This window comes from Calliphora vicina, chromosome 5 (genome assembly GCF_958450345.1).
Source record: "Calliphora vicina chromosome 5, idCalVici1.1, whole genome shotgun sequence".
In the NCBI taxonomy this organism is placed as follows: domain Eukaryota; kingdom Metazoa; phylum Arthropoda; class Insecta; order Diptera; family Calliphoridae; genus Calliphora; species Calliphora vicina.
In genome coordinates, this window is record NC_088784.1 from 37,508,482 (window position 1) to 37,525,384 (window position 16,903).

The window sequence follows — 16,903 nt, forward strand, 5'->3', positions numbered from 1 at the left end:
TATTATGTTTTGCTCTAATCGGCAAAATTCAAAGATTTTGCCAAAGGCTAAATGTATAGAAGAGAGTAGTTTTTGTTTATTACTTATATAACACCTTAAGGCAAATAGAACTGATAAACACGGTCATTTATTTAAAGTAACTACTTGATATTACTCAGTGCGATACTTTTAACAGGGTATGTATTACAAGAGTTACCCTTTGCTTGCTTTTATCGCTACTTTTAATACATTTACATAGTTTTAATACAGCCTAGACTAGAGTTGCATTCCTGCTTTCAATAAAGTCGACTTTAAATTCATCTCACTTTTTTATATATATTTACAAATTTAATTTTTTACTTCTTTTCAAAAAAGAAAATGGATATATCGCATTAGTTTAATAATACTGTATTAACTCAAAATCTTTTAAGTGGTCAGGAGTGACAAAAAACGGTTATCTTAATGCTTATCAAAGTTTTCTTTAACGAAAATTCCGCAATATTAAAAAAATCTATACTATTTTTTGAATTTTTATACCCTTCGCCATGAGTGGCAAGGGTATATATAAGTTTGTCATTCCGTTTGTAATTTCTACATTTTTCATTTACAAAGTATATATATTCTTATCGTTATAGATAGCGAAGTCGATATAGCCATGTCCGTCTGTATGTTGAAATCAACTTTCAATATGTCGGGAATTCTTCCGGCTCGATTGCTATTTAAAATCGACAAAATCGGCCCATATATGGCTGAGATATAAGCAAAAAACCGGGACAACCTCGATTTTTGCCCTATTATTGATCTATATCTGGATTACTAAGTCATTAATATAGACAATATGGATATCTAACAATAGATATTTCAAAGTCCATTGCAACGACGTATGTATATAAGGCTATAGTAAGTTGGACCCAAAATCGGGAAAAATATTTTTTAACCCGAATTTTTTTTTTATCAAAAAAATTTTTTTTGTCAGAATTTTTTTTTAAACATAAAAAAATTGAAAAAAATTTGGAAAAAACCTTTTTTAAAAAAAATTAAAAACAATTTGGAAAAAAAAAGTTTTTAAAAAATTTTCAAAACAAATTTAAAGCAATTAAAAATAGATTTTAATTTTGTTTAAATATAAATATTTTTTGTTATTTATATATTTTTTTGTATAATTTGGTGAAGTGAATTAGCACTTTTATAATGATAATGCCTATAACTCGGAAAATATAGGAGATAAATACTACACGCAAGCATGTGTGTGGCGCCCCCATAGCGCCGCCACTATAAAATTTGTAAACTCGAATACATACTCCTTGGATACGCATCCCAAAAACGGTTTGTTTCCCATCTGATTTAAAAGATATTTTTGGAAAGCACTCGGCTACATCTTCAAAAAATATGCTTGCGTGTAATATTTATCTCCTATAATTTCCGAGTTATTGGTTGACAATCCCCCTTGGCCTTCTTTGCCGCCGATTCACCCCGGAGAAACTACTGTTTGATCTCTGTCAAGTTGTGATGGATTCATGATTCGTCGACGGTTACAAACAAAGTATAACAAGTAGTCCAACTCTTTGACAGCAGTACCTAACTCTATACATGTGTTAGTGAAAAAGTACCTAAGTCTAAATATGTATTAGTAACAAAAATGTATATGTGTTGGTGCCCTATGAATTTTCATCAGACACACAGAGTTCTAAAAAAATGTTTAAATTTTAATTTATTTAAATTTTGTTCTGTTTTCAATACCAAAAATTGAAACTCTGTTCTATATTTTAAAACCTACCACAAACAAAATAAAACGTCAATATTAATAAAAAAAAATATTTTTAGTTTGTGCGAATGGACGTTCTTCGGAAAAGAAAAAGTGCTAAATGTGTTGAAAAAAATTATAAAATAATGTGTGTTAGTGAATTTACGCGTATCAAACTATATTTATTGGACAATTTAAAGTAAAAATTTCGAGACTTTTGATGTGTATAATTCTCTCACAAGGGTGTTGAATTTACACAGTACCCGTATATGTGAGAGAGTAAATTTATAATATAGAGAGTTGGACTACTTGGTATACTTTGGTTACAAAACTCGTTCATATTTCCATTCATAATTGTTCATAATTGTCTTATAATAATTAATAACCTGATGGAATTGGACATAAACATGTTTTATATGAATCTAATTCTTTCTACCAACTTTTGTGGGGATCGGTCCATAATTGACCCTTCCATATATCAGAAAAATAAGTATGTTAACCCACATATTCATTGTAGGTATACAAGATTCGGCACAGGCGTTGAAACAGTTCGTGAGAAGGGTATATATATGTAAGTTTGTCATTCCGTTTGTAATTTCTACAATATAATTTTCCGACCCTTTAAAGTATATAGTATATTCTGGATCCTTATAGATGGCGGAGTCGATTTAGCTATGTCCATCTGTCTGTCCTTCTGTCTGTTGAAATCAACTTTCCGAAGCCCCCAAATAACTTACATAAACGATTCATACATCAATATCTCCGGAATTCTTCCGGCCCGGTTGCTATTTAACCACGACAACCTCGATTTTTGACCTATTTTTCACCTATATCTGGATTACTAAGTCATTAATATAGACAATATGGATATCTAATGATAGATATTTCAAACGCCTTTGCAACGACGTTTATAAGACCATTTACTATAGTAAATTGGAAATACAATGGGTCAAAATCTGGAAAAATATTTTTTAACCCTAATTTTTTTTTCACAAAAGTTTTTTTTTTCGATAAATATTAAAAAAAAAATTAAAAAACAAAAATTTTTTTTTTAAATTAAAAAAAAAACAATTCGAAAACAAATGTATTTTGTTTACCTAAAAATACTCTTACTTGTTTTTCGCTCATATTCTCTTGTATAGCTTCTATGAAATCCAAAAATAATACAATTTTAAACAAATTTAAACTAGAGTTTTAAAATGGTACAAAGAAAAATTAATTTTTCAGTTAAAACCCATATAAATCTCGTTTAAAATATCAAATTTTTTTCCCCAAAGAAGCGATTATAAAAGAAAAGTAATTATCATACCTAATAAGTATTCAAACATTAAAAAATAATTTTACTAGAAACTTTGTTTTCTGAGTTTTTACCCTCATATCGCATGATGGGGAAGTACATTTTTAATTATTTTCGAAAAAATTAGCAACACAATCTCATTAATATTTTGAAATATTTTACAAAATTAATGTCACTTACCTTTTTTTAAACATCCATCTAAAGAACTCGCAAGAAGTAAATCCACATTCCTTTTTGTTTTGTTTTATTTTATTATGATTATTTTTTGTTATTGTAAATTGCACTTTATTTTCTTACTTTAACACTTTTGCTATTCGTATTAAATTATTATTTTTTTAATTATTTCAAATTTTATTTATTTTATTTTTTTTTACACATATTTATTTCATTTATTATGTTTTTGTAAAGCTTTTTCTAATTTACTTTTTTTTGTTTTATACAGAAGACTTTTATTTTAGACATGAAATAGAAAAAAAAATTAAAATAAAATAAAATCAACAACAAACATGAAAGAAACACCACAAATAAATCAGAGCATAAAAAAACAACAACAATAAATACACTACATTCTATAAAAGATATTCTTTTTTCACCTTGTTGTTGTTGATGTTGCTGCTGCTGTTACAACCACTGATATTTGTTGTTGTAGTTGTAAAACTAGACAGGTTCTTTAAATAAGAATTTAAAGCCACCACAACAACAAAAACAGCAACACATTAACTGGGAACTAGATTTTTGTTTTAAATTAAAATTAAAACCAACGAACGAACGACAGCAGCGACAGAGTCAGAGCCAGAGACAAAGCTTAGAAAAACAAAATCCAACAAAAACAACTACAAATGAATGAAAAGTTTTGTTTTGAGAAAAAACAAGTAAGAGTGCTATATTCGGCTGTGCCGAATCTTATATACCCTTCACCAAATTATACTTCAAAATTTTAAATATTTTTAGGTAAACAAAATTTAATTTTTTTCCAGTTGTTTTTGAATTTTTTGAAAAAAAAAATTTTTCGATTGTTATTTTAATTTTTTTTTTTAAATTTAAAATTTGAAAAAAAATTTTTTTTTAAATTTAAAAAATTTTTTTTTTAAATTTTAAAATTTTTTTTTGTTTTTAAAATTTTTTTTTTAAAAAAAAAAAATTCGGGTTCAAAATTTTTTCCCGATTTTGACCCATTGTAGGTCCAACTTACTATGGTCTTATATAAGACGTTTGCAAATGTCTTTGAAATATCTATCATTAGATATCCATATTGTCTATATTAATGTCTTAGTAATCCAGATATAGGTAAAAAAATAGGTCAAAAATCGAGGTAGTCTTTGTTTTTTCCTCATATCTCAGCCATTTGTGGACCGATTTTGCTGATTTTAAATAGCAAAATTCTCGAAAGCATGTCTGACAGAATTATTGAAGATTTGGATCCCGAAGATATCTGGGGTCTTCAGAAAACTGATTTCAACAGACAGACAGACAGACAGACGGACAGACAGACAGACAGACAGACAGACGGACATGGCTTAATCGACTCCGCTATCTATAAGGATCCAGAATATATATACTTTATAGGGTCGGAAATGAAAAATGTAGAAATTACAAACGGAATGACAAACTTATATATACCCTTCTCACGAAGCTGAAGGGTATAAAAACAACACAAACTCATTTACTTTTAAAAGGGAGTGTATGGATCATGTCAATGATTGAAAAGTGTGGAAAATTTTCAAACACACAAAGTTAACAAAAACAGTGAACAAAAATATTTAACAACTCAAATTCAATTTTTGTTTATTTTTCTTTGAACAAAATTGTAATAGACCTTTTTATACCCTTCGCCATGAGTGGCAAGGGTATATATAAGTTTGTCATTCCGTTTGTACATTTTTCATTTGCGACCCCACAAAGTATATATATTCTGATCGTTATAGATAGCGAAGTCGATATAGCCATGTCCGTCTGTATGTTGAAATCAACTTTCCGTAGCCCCCAAATAACTTACATACATAATTCATACATCAATATATCGTGAATTCTTCCGGGTCGGTTGATATTTAAAATCGACAAAATCGGCCCACAAATGGCTGAGATATTAGGAAAAAACAGGGACAACCTCGATTTTTGGCCTATTTTTGATAGATATATAATGATAGATATTTCAAAGACATTTGCAACGACGTATGTATATAAGGCTATAGCCAACTAACTATAGTAAGTTGGACCTACAATGGTTCAAAATTGGGAAAAATATTTTTTAACCCGAATTTTTTTTCTTTCAAAAATTTTTTTTTTCAAAAAAATAAAATTTAAAAAAAACAAGTAAGAGTGCTATATTCGGCTGTGCCGAATCTTATATACCCTTCACCAAATTATACTTCAAAATTTTAAATATTTTTAGGTAAACAAAATTTATTTTTTTTTTCAGTTGTTTTTTCATTTTTTGGAAAAAAATTTTTCGATTGTTATTTAAAATTTTTTTTTTTTTAAAATTTTAAATTTTTTTTTTTTAAAATTTAAAATTTTTTTTTTTTGTTTTTTCAATTTTTTTGTTTTTTTTTGAAAAATTCGGATTAAAATTTTTTTTCCCGATTTTGACCCATTGTAGGTCCAACTTACTATGGTCTTATATACGTCGTTGCAAATATCTTTGAAATATCTATCATTAGATATCCATATTGTCTATATTAATGGCTTAGTAATCCAGATATAGGTCAAGAATAGGTCAAAAATCGAGGTTGTCTTGGTTTTTTCCTCATATCTCAGCCATTTGTGGACCGATTTTGCTGATTTTAAGTAGCAAAATTCTCGAAAGCATGTCTGACAGAATTATTGAAGATTTGGATGCCGAAGATATCTGGGGTCTTCAGAAAACTGATTTCAACAGACAGACAGACAGACGGACATGGCTTAATCGACTCCGCTATCTATAAGGATCCAGAATATATATACTTTATAGGGTCGGAAATGAAAAATGTAGAAATTACAAACGGAATGACAAACTTATATATACCCTTCTCACGAAGGTGAAGCGTATAAAAATGGAAAAAACAATTTGTAAATAAAAATTTTAAAGCAAAAAAAATCATTGATCATGGTGCGGTAACGATCTTCATTAACAGCAAGGCGAGCTCCGGCTTCATTTTTGTAGAAATAAGGTCCGACGATGCCACCAGCATTTTCTGGATGTAATAGATTCTGGTGCGGATACAAGGGGGTGAAAAAATTAAATTTATTTATTAAATCGCTAAACACAAGTTTGCGATGAAACAATCGTCTATAAGTTGCACGAATTGATTACTAATTTTTATACCCTTCATCTTCGTGAGAAGGGTATACATACATACATATATAAGTTTGTCATTCCGTTTGTAATTTCTACATTTTTCATTTCCGACCCTATAAAGTATATATATTCTGGATCCTTATAGACAGCGGAGTCGATTAAGCCATGTCCGTCTGTCTGTCCGTCTGTCTGTCTGTCTGTTGAAATCAGTTTTCTGAAGACCCCAGATATCTTCGGTATCCAAATCTTCAATAATTCTGTCAGACATGCTTTCGAGAATTTTGCTATTTAAAATCAGCAAAATCGGTCCACAAATGGCTGAGATATGAGGAAAAAACCAAGACAACCTCGATTTTTGACCTATTTTTTTACCTATATCTGGATTACTAAGACATTAATATAGACAATATGGATATCTAATGATAGATATTTCAAAGACATTTGCAACGACGTATATAAGACCATAATAAGTTGGACCTACAATGGGTCAAACTCGGGAAAAAAATTTTGAACCCGATTTTTTTAAAAAAAAAATTGAAAAAACAAAAAAAAAATTTTTAAATTTCAAAAAAAAAAATTTTTAAATTTAAAAAAAAAAATTTAAATTTAAAATAACAATCGAAAAATTTTTTTCCAAAAAATTCAAAAAACAACTGGAAAAAAATTAAATTTTGTTTACCTAAAAATATTTAAAATTTTGAAGTATAATTTGGTGAAGGGTATATAAGATTCGGCACAGCCGAATATAGCACTCTTACTTGTTAAAGTAAATTTTGATAATTTGCTGGCGTTGTTCAAGCGTCAATATATTCAAGATGATTTGCCAAAGTAGTTATACTGATCATAAATGACAGTTCGTTTGACAGTTAACTCTTTTGTAAGTTCTATCGGGTTTAAAAAACACCCTTTATTTACTTTATGTTTTGGTCTTGTACAAACATCAGCACAAACACAACAACCCTTACCACTATAGGGATGTAGTTTATAAACAGATAACTTGGAAGTTGGTCAATATATTATATTTTTTTACAATACAATTTGGCATTTAAATAAGCTGGGGACGAAACCATTTGTTCCAAAAACGATTTTTGTATGTATCAATTAGCAAATGGTACAATTTAATGGGTTCGTCTTAGCTAAAATTGTTATATTTTTTCTGCCTCAATCAGTTTCAATCTTAATGTTTCCACTTTAACCAGGAAGTCAAATAATTATTCGAATCCGACTTTCTAAAACTCCCCAAAATCTTGGATTACCTTGACAATTAAGCAGTAATTTGATGTTTTTAACTTGTTAACATTTCTGAGAGCTACCTTATTAATACCTAACTTTTTATTATTCTTTGGTTTTTTGTAGCCAGATAGTAAGCAATTTTTTATTACCTATCGCTTTCCGATTTGTTTTTATACCCTTCACCATCTTGAGAAGGGTATATATAAGTTTGTCATTCCGTTTGTAATTTCCACAATATAATTTACCGACCCTATAAAGTATATATTAGGGATGCCAAACGGGACTGGGTTTTACAAATCCCGGGATTCGGGATTTTAGAAATGTAAATCCCGGGATCCCGGGATTTTTCGGGACCCCGGAATTTTTCGGGATCCCGGGATTTTTCGGGATTTCGGGATTTTTCGGGACTTCGGGATTTTAGTTAAACGTCAAAAACATCAAATTCAACAATAAAAACTGTTATTTCATTAATATATTTAAGTAAAAACATAACAAATCAAAAACTAATGCGTTAAATTAAAATAAAATGGTCCATGATTTCCCCTAGCTCCATACAATTGTCCCCCGGAGTACTGTTTGAGCAGTCATAAATATCTTGATTATGCGGCAATCCTTATAAAATTTTGCACAAAATAAGTTGTAAGTACTCTGAAATTATACTGTAAAGTACTGCGGAAATCGGGCTACATTTGCCCCTAGTCCCCTTTAGAAAATAACTTGAACATAAATTTCGTAAAAGTGTAAATTGTGTAAAAGCCTGTTAATGCAAGGGAGACGTGCTGCTCTCCGATTCAAAATGAAAAAATATGCTGAAATTTAGCTTTCTAAGTATTTTGGGTGCTTCAAAAATCTTCCTAAAATATCAAAAATCTCATAATATTTCGGGATTTGTTAATCCCGAAAAATCCCGGGATTCTTTTTCACAAATCCCGGGATTCGGGAAATCCCGATCCCAAAAAATCCCGGGATTTTCGGGATCGGGATTTCGGGATTGACATCCCTAGTATATATATTCTGGATCCTTATAGATAGCGGAGTCGATTAAGTCATGTCCGTCTGTTGAAATCAACTTTCCGAAGCCCCCAAATAACTTACATACACGATTCATACATATCTATGGAATTCTTCCAGCTCGGTTGCTATTTAAAATCAGTCCACAAATGGCTGAGATATAAGGAAAAAACCAGGACAACCTCGATTTTTTACCTATTTTTGACCTATATCTAGATTACTAAGTCATTAATATAGACAATATGGATATATAATGATAGATATTTCAAAGACATTTGCAACGACATATATAGACCATAGAAAGTTGGACCTACAATAGGTCAAAATCGTAAAAAATATTTTTTTTTTCACCAAAAGTTTTTTTTCGCTAAATATTAAACAAACAAAAATTTTAAAATCCAAAAAAAAATTTTTAAAAAAGTAAGTCAAAAAATTTTTTTTCCATAAAATTAAAAAACAATTTTGTTTACCTAAAAATATTTAAAATTTTTATTTTGAAGTATAATTTGGTGAAGGGTATATACGATTCGGCAGAGCTGAATATAGCTCTCTTACTTGTTTAATATATTCTTGTACATGAATCTTAAACCCTGTCGTAGTTTTTACAATAAAGTGTACCACAGATCAAAAAGGGTTAATAAAAATTGGAGATTAAAATTTCATGTTTTACCTTAAAGTGGCAAAATTTCAAGAAGTTATTTTAATCTTTTGCACAAATTTTCACTTTTTAATACTTCTTTAACAGTATTTGTTGTAATATTCATAAATATTTATCATAATTATTAATTGTATATTTTTGTTTTGTTATTTAAATTTCATATTTCTCTTTTTATAATGTAAATATTTTTATTTCTAAATTCAAATTTCTCAAAAGATTAATCTTTAGCTTTTGTTATTAAATTTGTGCTAAATAGTGTTGTATATTATTTATTTCTAAATTAATTTAGATTTTGTTTTTTTTAAATTTTTTGTTTTGTATATTTTTTGTGTTGTTCGTTCTCTTAAAGATTAAAAAAAGAAACCCGTTTTGATTGAATAAAAGAAGTCGAAAAAGAAGAAAAAAAATAAATAAATACACATTCATTCGTACGAGTGTTATGAAACTCTTTTTTTTAGACTAAAGTTAGTCAAAAGATGCTTTGGAAAGGCTTTGCTCTTTGGGATTTGGAATGGTTTAAATCTGATGACGACACAAAATCGTATAATACCCACGATTATTATAATAAAAAATAATAACAATAGCAGCAGCAACAACTACAACAACAACAATAGCAAAAGGAAAAACTGCAATAACTAAAAACAAAAACACTGCAACTGTTGCTGTCAACAAAAACAAATAAAATTTAATTAGCATTTTTTTTTTTTGCTTTTTTGATGAATCAACACAAAAAAAAAACTAATTTATTTTTAAACAGTAATTGCAACAATAATTTACACTTTTAGTTTTTCTTCTACATATTTTTATTATTCAAACAATTAAAAATATTTTCATCTTTTGTTTTTTTTTTCGCTAAAATTTTCAATTTGAACTCACTTCACTCTGAAAAATCTTTTTTTTTTTAAATAATTTTTAGTTTTATTTATGTTTTACAATTTGTTTATATTTATTTATTTTGTTATTATAAATCCAACAACAAACACACACACAGATATATAAAACCGTACCGTCTTCAATGTTTATTTTTTTGTTCGAAAATTTAAATAAAAATCATCCGTAAACCACCAGCTTAGCTCTCGATGTGCTGCTGCTACAATAATAGTAAAATCGACCGACCATTTTCTGAAAATATGATTACTAAATGTGCAGTATTCCTCTCCCAAGAGGAGAGAGAGTTAGTAACTCTCTAGTGAAGTACGGCGACGCTTGCAGAAGAAGCGGCAGCAGCACTGTGGCAGCAAGAAAATGTTTATGTTCCTATGGACAGTGATGCTAACAATTTGTTTACTAAATGTTTAGTAGTCCAAAAAAACAGTCGACTATATAACGCTACTCTGTTCCAAAGTGGAAAAGAGTTCCAAAGTGAAGCGTATCCCAGAAAGGGCGTTCTGCATCGATCGATACAAATAGAAGTCGGATAGGCCACGGTCTGGACTATAAAGCGGGTGAGGCAAAACTCCCCAACCACTTCTTTCTAAATAGTTTTTAATAGGTTTGCAACATGTTGCCTAGCGTTCTCATGATTGGAATATTACGGTTTCATGTCTGGCCGTATATTCTGGGCGTTTTTCGGCCAATGCTTGACGAATCAGTTGCGTTCGGTACAGATTTCCTTTGATGGTCTGGTCAACTTTAGCAGCTCATAATAGATAGGACCCTTTTGGACCCACTAAATATAAAGCATTACCTTTGGCTGGTTAAGTAAGCAAAACTTCCCGCATATTGTTGTTGGCATAAAATTCGACATTTTCGAACCAAAAAAAAAAACGTTGTTTATACTTTAATGTTCAATAACTAAGTGAGAATAAGTGACAGATATGCACCCTTCAAAATGACATATACACAGAAAAAAAATTCATAATTGGAATGAATTTTGTAATAAATATTATTAATCGAACTTGACTTTTTTTTCCCAAACTTATTTCATTCAAAATAAGAACATGTTCATAAATATTATAAAATTTTACATGACGGAAATTTTTGCTTTTTTTACTTAATTTTTTTAATAAATTGCATTATAATTGTATTATATAATGAATTAGTGCAAGAATATTTGCATAATAGCCACATATTGGACAATATTTTAAGATAAAAAGGAGAATATCTGAAACTTAAAAATTATCATTAAACATAATAAAACATTCATAAATATAAAAGCATTTCATCCTCTTAAATCAATTTAATCATTTTCGCGCTTTTTATATCATTTTGTAGCTGAAAATCATAAAAAAAAACTAAAAATTTTCCATTAAAAATTTCAAACATTTTTGAACAACATAAAAATAAAAATGAAATTGAAATTATATTTTTCAAGCCTTCTAGATTTTATTTCAAAATATAAAATATTAAAAAAATCATACTATTTAAGAAATTATTTATAAATGTTATGAATTGAAATCAATGAATTCGAATCATAATATTTATATTGAAACTTAACATTACAAATTATTTAGCTTCATACAAAGGCCTTTCATAATGGAATTAATCTATATAATACATATGTACATCTTCTATCTATCTATATATCGATGGCTTAATATAAAAAAGGTGTAACTCGTTACTTGTTACTTTACAGGAGAAGAAAAAAACTTAATAAAATTCATAAAATTTTAGACACAAAAAAAGTTTTAATGCAATATTTAATAAGAAGAGACAACACATTTTATTTCTCATTTAAAATTTATTTTTTTTTATTTCAATGAAGTTATTTAATATAACCTTTTTACATTGATATTTTTGAAAAAAAAAAAAATTAGTTACGCCTTTTTTATATTAAGCCATCGATATATAAAATACAAAAAATGTTTCTACCTATGTCCGTTATAGACTCTGAGACCATCCAACCGATTAGCTATAAACTGGTATCATTGTAAAGGAAATTTTCTGAATATGGTTTTAGACACCTAAAATACAACATTAGGTCCATTCGGTCCATTCGTAAAGAAGATTTTTGAATTTTCTCATACAAAAGTGTTTCATCTAATATACATGTTCCGAATGAATTCAAAAACGGCTGGACCGATTTTATCGAAATTTTCAGGGAATCATCCAAATAGTTAGCGGGTAACACTCTAAGGTTAGATTTTTGATTTTCGGTCTATGGGCGGAGGGGTGTGGCTAAATCTTTTTTTTCATTATACCGCTAATGCCATCTATATATGTATATAAAAAACGGCTGGACCGATTTTGATGAAATTTTCAGGGAATCTTCAGAATTGCCCAGCGGCTAACATTGTATAATCAGATTTTTAATATTCGGTCTGTGGGCGGAGGGGCGTGTATATATATATTTCATAAAAATGGATGTTTGTATGTAAGTTCCGTATGGACTCAAAAATGGCTGGACCGATTTTGATAAAATTTTCACGGAATCTTCAGAAAAGCCTTTTGGGTAACAGTGTATAGTCAGATTTTTGATTTTCGGTATGTGATAAACAATTTTGTTTACTCTTGCATGTTAGGTCCATGAATAAGAAATTTCCATATGAAATCTACTTTTAATCAAAAAAATATGATGTTAACAAACCAAATACAATTGATAGTGTCTGGCTAAACAATAAAATACTATTCGATTGACACAGTAATGAACGAAGAACAAGTCGTCAATTGTCCTACTTAATTTTTGAACCAGCCGAAATACCACCCCATGTATTAACACTTTTTCCGACACTGTATATTAAAATCGAGATCGATTTATTTTGTAATGAAATTCAATTATAGAAAACTTTAAGGATTCAGTAAGTCGCGGTCCACACTGTGAAACATTTGCTGCAAAACATTTAAGTTTGTTGATGAAAGGGGAAAGAGGAATGAAAAAGGGAACTTTATGTACATGATGTTTTTGTTGAGTATGTCATCCACATTTATTCGTTCGTATACTTTCTGTACAGAAATGTCAAAAACTGAAAAGCAAAAACTTCACTGTGTTGTCCACACAGTGAAGTTTTTGCAGTTTCAAAAGAGAATTTAAAAATGTTTTGCAGCAAATGTTTCACAGTGTGGACCGGGACTAAGGAATTAATTATCAAATGAATGAATTCAATACGTTTGTAGTACTAACGAATTATGCCTAGGAATTAATTCATAATGTATTCTCTAATGGAATGGTTAAGAGAAAAAAATTAATTTGATTTTGAAAATTTAGTTATGAATTAATTCATTCGAACAATTGAAATTAATAATACCATGTTCACACGACAGCATTATTCGTCATTCACGCTCTCATTCGTCATTCAACCCCCAATTACGAACTGAATTACATGATTCGCCATACAAAATTTCAAGTGCGAATTACCTTGTTCGTACGTAATTCAGTTTGAATTACCTTATGAATTACGAACGAATGACTGTCATCTCTAATTTTTATCGATTATTTATGTATCAAAATCAGCTGTCCAAACAAAAATGTCAAAACAAAACAAAATAAAGAAAAAGATTTTTGTATTAAATAAATAAATTAAAAGAAATAAAAAGTCTGATTAAAGTAAAATTCATTTGTAGAAGTAGCAGCTCTGCCATTGTTTCAGCCCACACCTCTAATAAAGCCCGCTCGCTGCCCTGGTCCCACTTGCTTGCACTTTTTCTTTTTTCTAATAATGAAAATAATAATTAAATTATATTATACAATTTTATGTTTTTACTTACCTTTTTTATCCATTGCCAAATTACAAATTTAAAATTCGCACCAAACAAACAAAAAAACAAAACATGTAAACAGAAGAAAAAAATAAATGTCAAACTGAATTACGAATGTTGTCGTGTAAACCGGTTGATTCGCAATCGTAATTCAAACCGCGAATTAAGTAATTCAGACTGCCGTGGAAACATGGCATAAGAAATTTAATTAACTCAAAATCACTAGATTTTATAAGAAAAGCGCTAAATGAGTAACAGTGCTTAAGTAAAAATGTTGCTTCATCTTAAGTGAGCAGCTTGATGAGCCAGAAACAACAACTTGCAACAAAGTTGACTTATTTTGTAATGTCCAGCAACACGAAATTGTTTATACTAATTTGTTATTTTTAATTTGAGTTGTTGATACTGAATATATTTATATACTTGGACATGATTTTTTGTATTTTTATTGAGGCCATATTTTTTCCAAAATTGGATCACTTTCATCAAATTAATAACTCAACATAAACATGTATTTTTTTACATGTTTTATTATTTTCTAATAAGAAATTTAGTAGTTGTGAATGTTGCTGCTTATATCTAATTAAACATGTTGCTGTTGTTTGTTTTGTTTACCATTTTTTCTCTAGAAACATTTAGAGATGTGTAAATGTTGATAATGGGTTTAGTGCACCAACTGTCAGGGTTGTAAGACTTTTTTTTATTAAACATTGCTAAAAGTCGCTAGTAATTGATATAAAAATAGCCAAATCAGATTTGCCTTTTATAAATTCTTTCTGGGATCATGCCATGGTTAAAGAAATAACTTGAAAATCTGTTTGATATTATCAAACTTCATTCTATGTATCAATAAGTTCTCTCTGAGTATTTAGAAAAACACAATTTTATATACATATGTGTACATTAGGGTGGGTCGATTTTTTTTCACGAAAAATCTGATAGCAGAAACGCACTCTACGGAAAATTCTAAGAAATTTTCGCCAAGAAACCTAAGGTCTAAAATCAATTCTAAAATACTAATGTATATTATATAGCCCCGGCTTCGCTCGGTAGCTATTTACTAATGATTTGCATTTAATCTATATACATATATAAAAATTAAATGGTCCATGTATGGACAAATGAGAAGTGAAAAGGATGCAGTAAAATTTAGTTTTTTGAGTTTTCCTAAAATCGTCTTCTACAAAAAAATTGTTAGTTCTAAAAATTTTTCCTAAAAATTTCTCTTGTTATGAATAATGACAAGTGAAAAGGAGGCAATATATCAAAAACTTAAAATTTCCGAGTTTTAACAGGAATTTTTTCTTTACAAACCATCTCCTGAAAATTTCAAATCGAATGAAAACAAATAAGAGAGCTATATTCGTCTGTGCTGAGTCTTATATACCGTTCACCAATTTTTTTTTTTAAATACTTTTATTTAACAAAATTAAACTTTTTTTTTCCAAATTGTTTTTAATTTTTTTTAAAAAAAATGTTTTTTCCAAATTATTTTTTTTTAATTTTTAAAAAAAAATTATGAAAAAAAAAATCGGGTTAAAAAATAGTTTTCCCGATTTTGACCCATTGTAGGTCCAACTTACTTTGATATATGTATATATATCATTAGATATCCATATTGTTTTTTTGTCGCGGTTTTTTACGTATATCTCAGCCATTTATGGGCCGATATTGTTAAATAGCAAACGAGCCGGAAGAATACCCGATATATTGATGTATGAATCATGTATTTAAGTTATTTGGGGGCTACGGAAAGTAGATTTCAACACACAGACGGACCCCATACTTTGTGGGGTCGCAAATGAAAAATTTAGAAATTACAAACGGAATGACAAACTTATATTTACCCTTGCCACTCATCAAATTCAGCCGTTCTCACGTGATGCCATTACATACATAATGTTCCGGACAAAAAATGTTTCGGAAACACATGGGTGAATCCTGTTTTCATATCCATTGTTTTTTTTTACTGCATCAGCGACGATGCGAATCGTCGCGTTTGCATCTGATAAAGCTTCCTTTGTGGTCTAATTTTACGCTGCGTTTACACATGCAAGTAGATTGATGAAAGTTGATAATACGTATTATTATCGAAAATGTCGAAAATACATCGAAATGTCTACAAGTTGCTTGAGCGTTTACACATGCAAGTAAAAGTTTATTTTGTAAATGTTAGCGAAGGAGAATGATGTCTTCAAAATTCCACAAATATAAGAATATTACAGCTAATTTGATAAATAAACCTTTTATATATCAGCATTTGTTATTATACCCTTCACCTTCGTGAGAAGGGTATATATGTTTGTCATTCCATTTGTAATTTCTACATTTTTCATTTCCGACCCTATAAAGTATATATTAGACCGTCTCACTTTTAATTTTTTTTCAAAATTCCTTCATGAACATCGATTTTCTTAATCTACTCTAAAAACCAAGAATTTTGGTGTATAACACTTAAATATGGATGAACGGGAAGTGGTCTCTCAAATCGCTTTTTCGTTTTTTTAGGCAAAATGCATTTTTTCCAAAAAATTAAAAAATCTTCATTTAGTAATTTGCTTCTAACTCAAGCAATTCTTAACAGATTTGAACCTAATTACATTCATTAAAAAGCTAATTAAATTTCCTAAATGTTTCTTAAAGCAAATTGCCATTTTGTTCGATGGTTTTTTATTCATAGCATTACAAATTCAGATTTTCAAATAAGAACTTATCATTTTTTTTTAATTTTTGCTTACATTTTCTTTTATAAAAATTGAACGAGGAACAATTTTTATATTCTGGGAATGCAGTATGGTAGGAAATTTTAAAATGAAGATTTTGATGTAAATAACAGTAGCATTCTGTTAAGAAAAACTGCAGTTTTAGTTGAAATGATGAAATGACTAAAGTTGTTTATTTGTAAATTTGCTTCATAATAAAGTAAGAAGAGATTGATGTTGGTTTTTTATTTTTTCAAATTTGATAAAATTGTACTTTTGTTGGAGGAAATGGCATCCACTTTAAAAGTGTAATATTTTTGAAGGACGGTTAAAGGGAATCCCACAATTCCTAAAAATTGGAGCGAAA

The 16,903-nt window shown here is 28.9% G+C and overlaps 1 protein-coding gene across 2 annotated transcripts in view; it reads right to left on the reverse strand.

Moving 5' to 3' along the window:
• Positions 1 to 10,311, reverse strand: part of LOC135960197 (serine-rich adhesin for platelets) — a 251,033-nt gene extending 240,722 nt beyond the window's left edge. The window contains exons 1-2 of one of the 2 annotated variants that reach the window (XM_065511430.1): positions 10,076 to 10,311; positions 3,201 to 3,466 (exon numbers count right to left, since the gene is read on the reverse strand). Coding sequence is in view for 1 of the 2 variants with exons in the window: in XM_065511429.1 (XP_065367501.1) it covers positions 3,201 to 3,214 (14 nt within the window). In the remaining variant the exon portion in view is untranslated. Of the gene's footprint in view, positions 1 to 3,200; positions 3,467 to 10,075 lie in introns of those variants that run through there. The other variant, XM_065511429.1, reaches the window with a different exon arrangement.
• Positions 10,312 to 16,903: the final 6,592 nt, after the last annotated feature.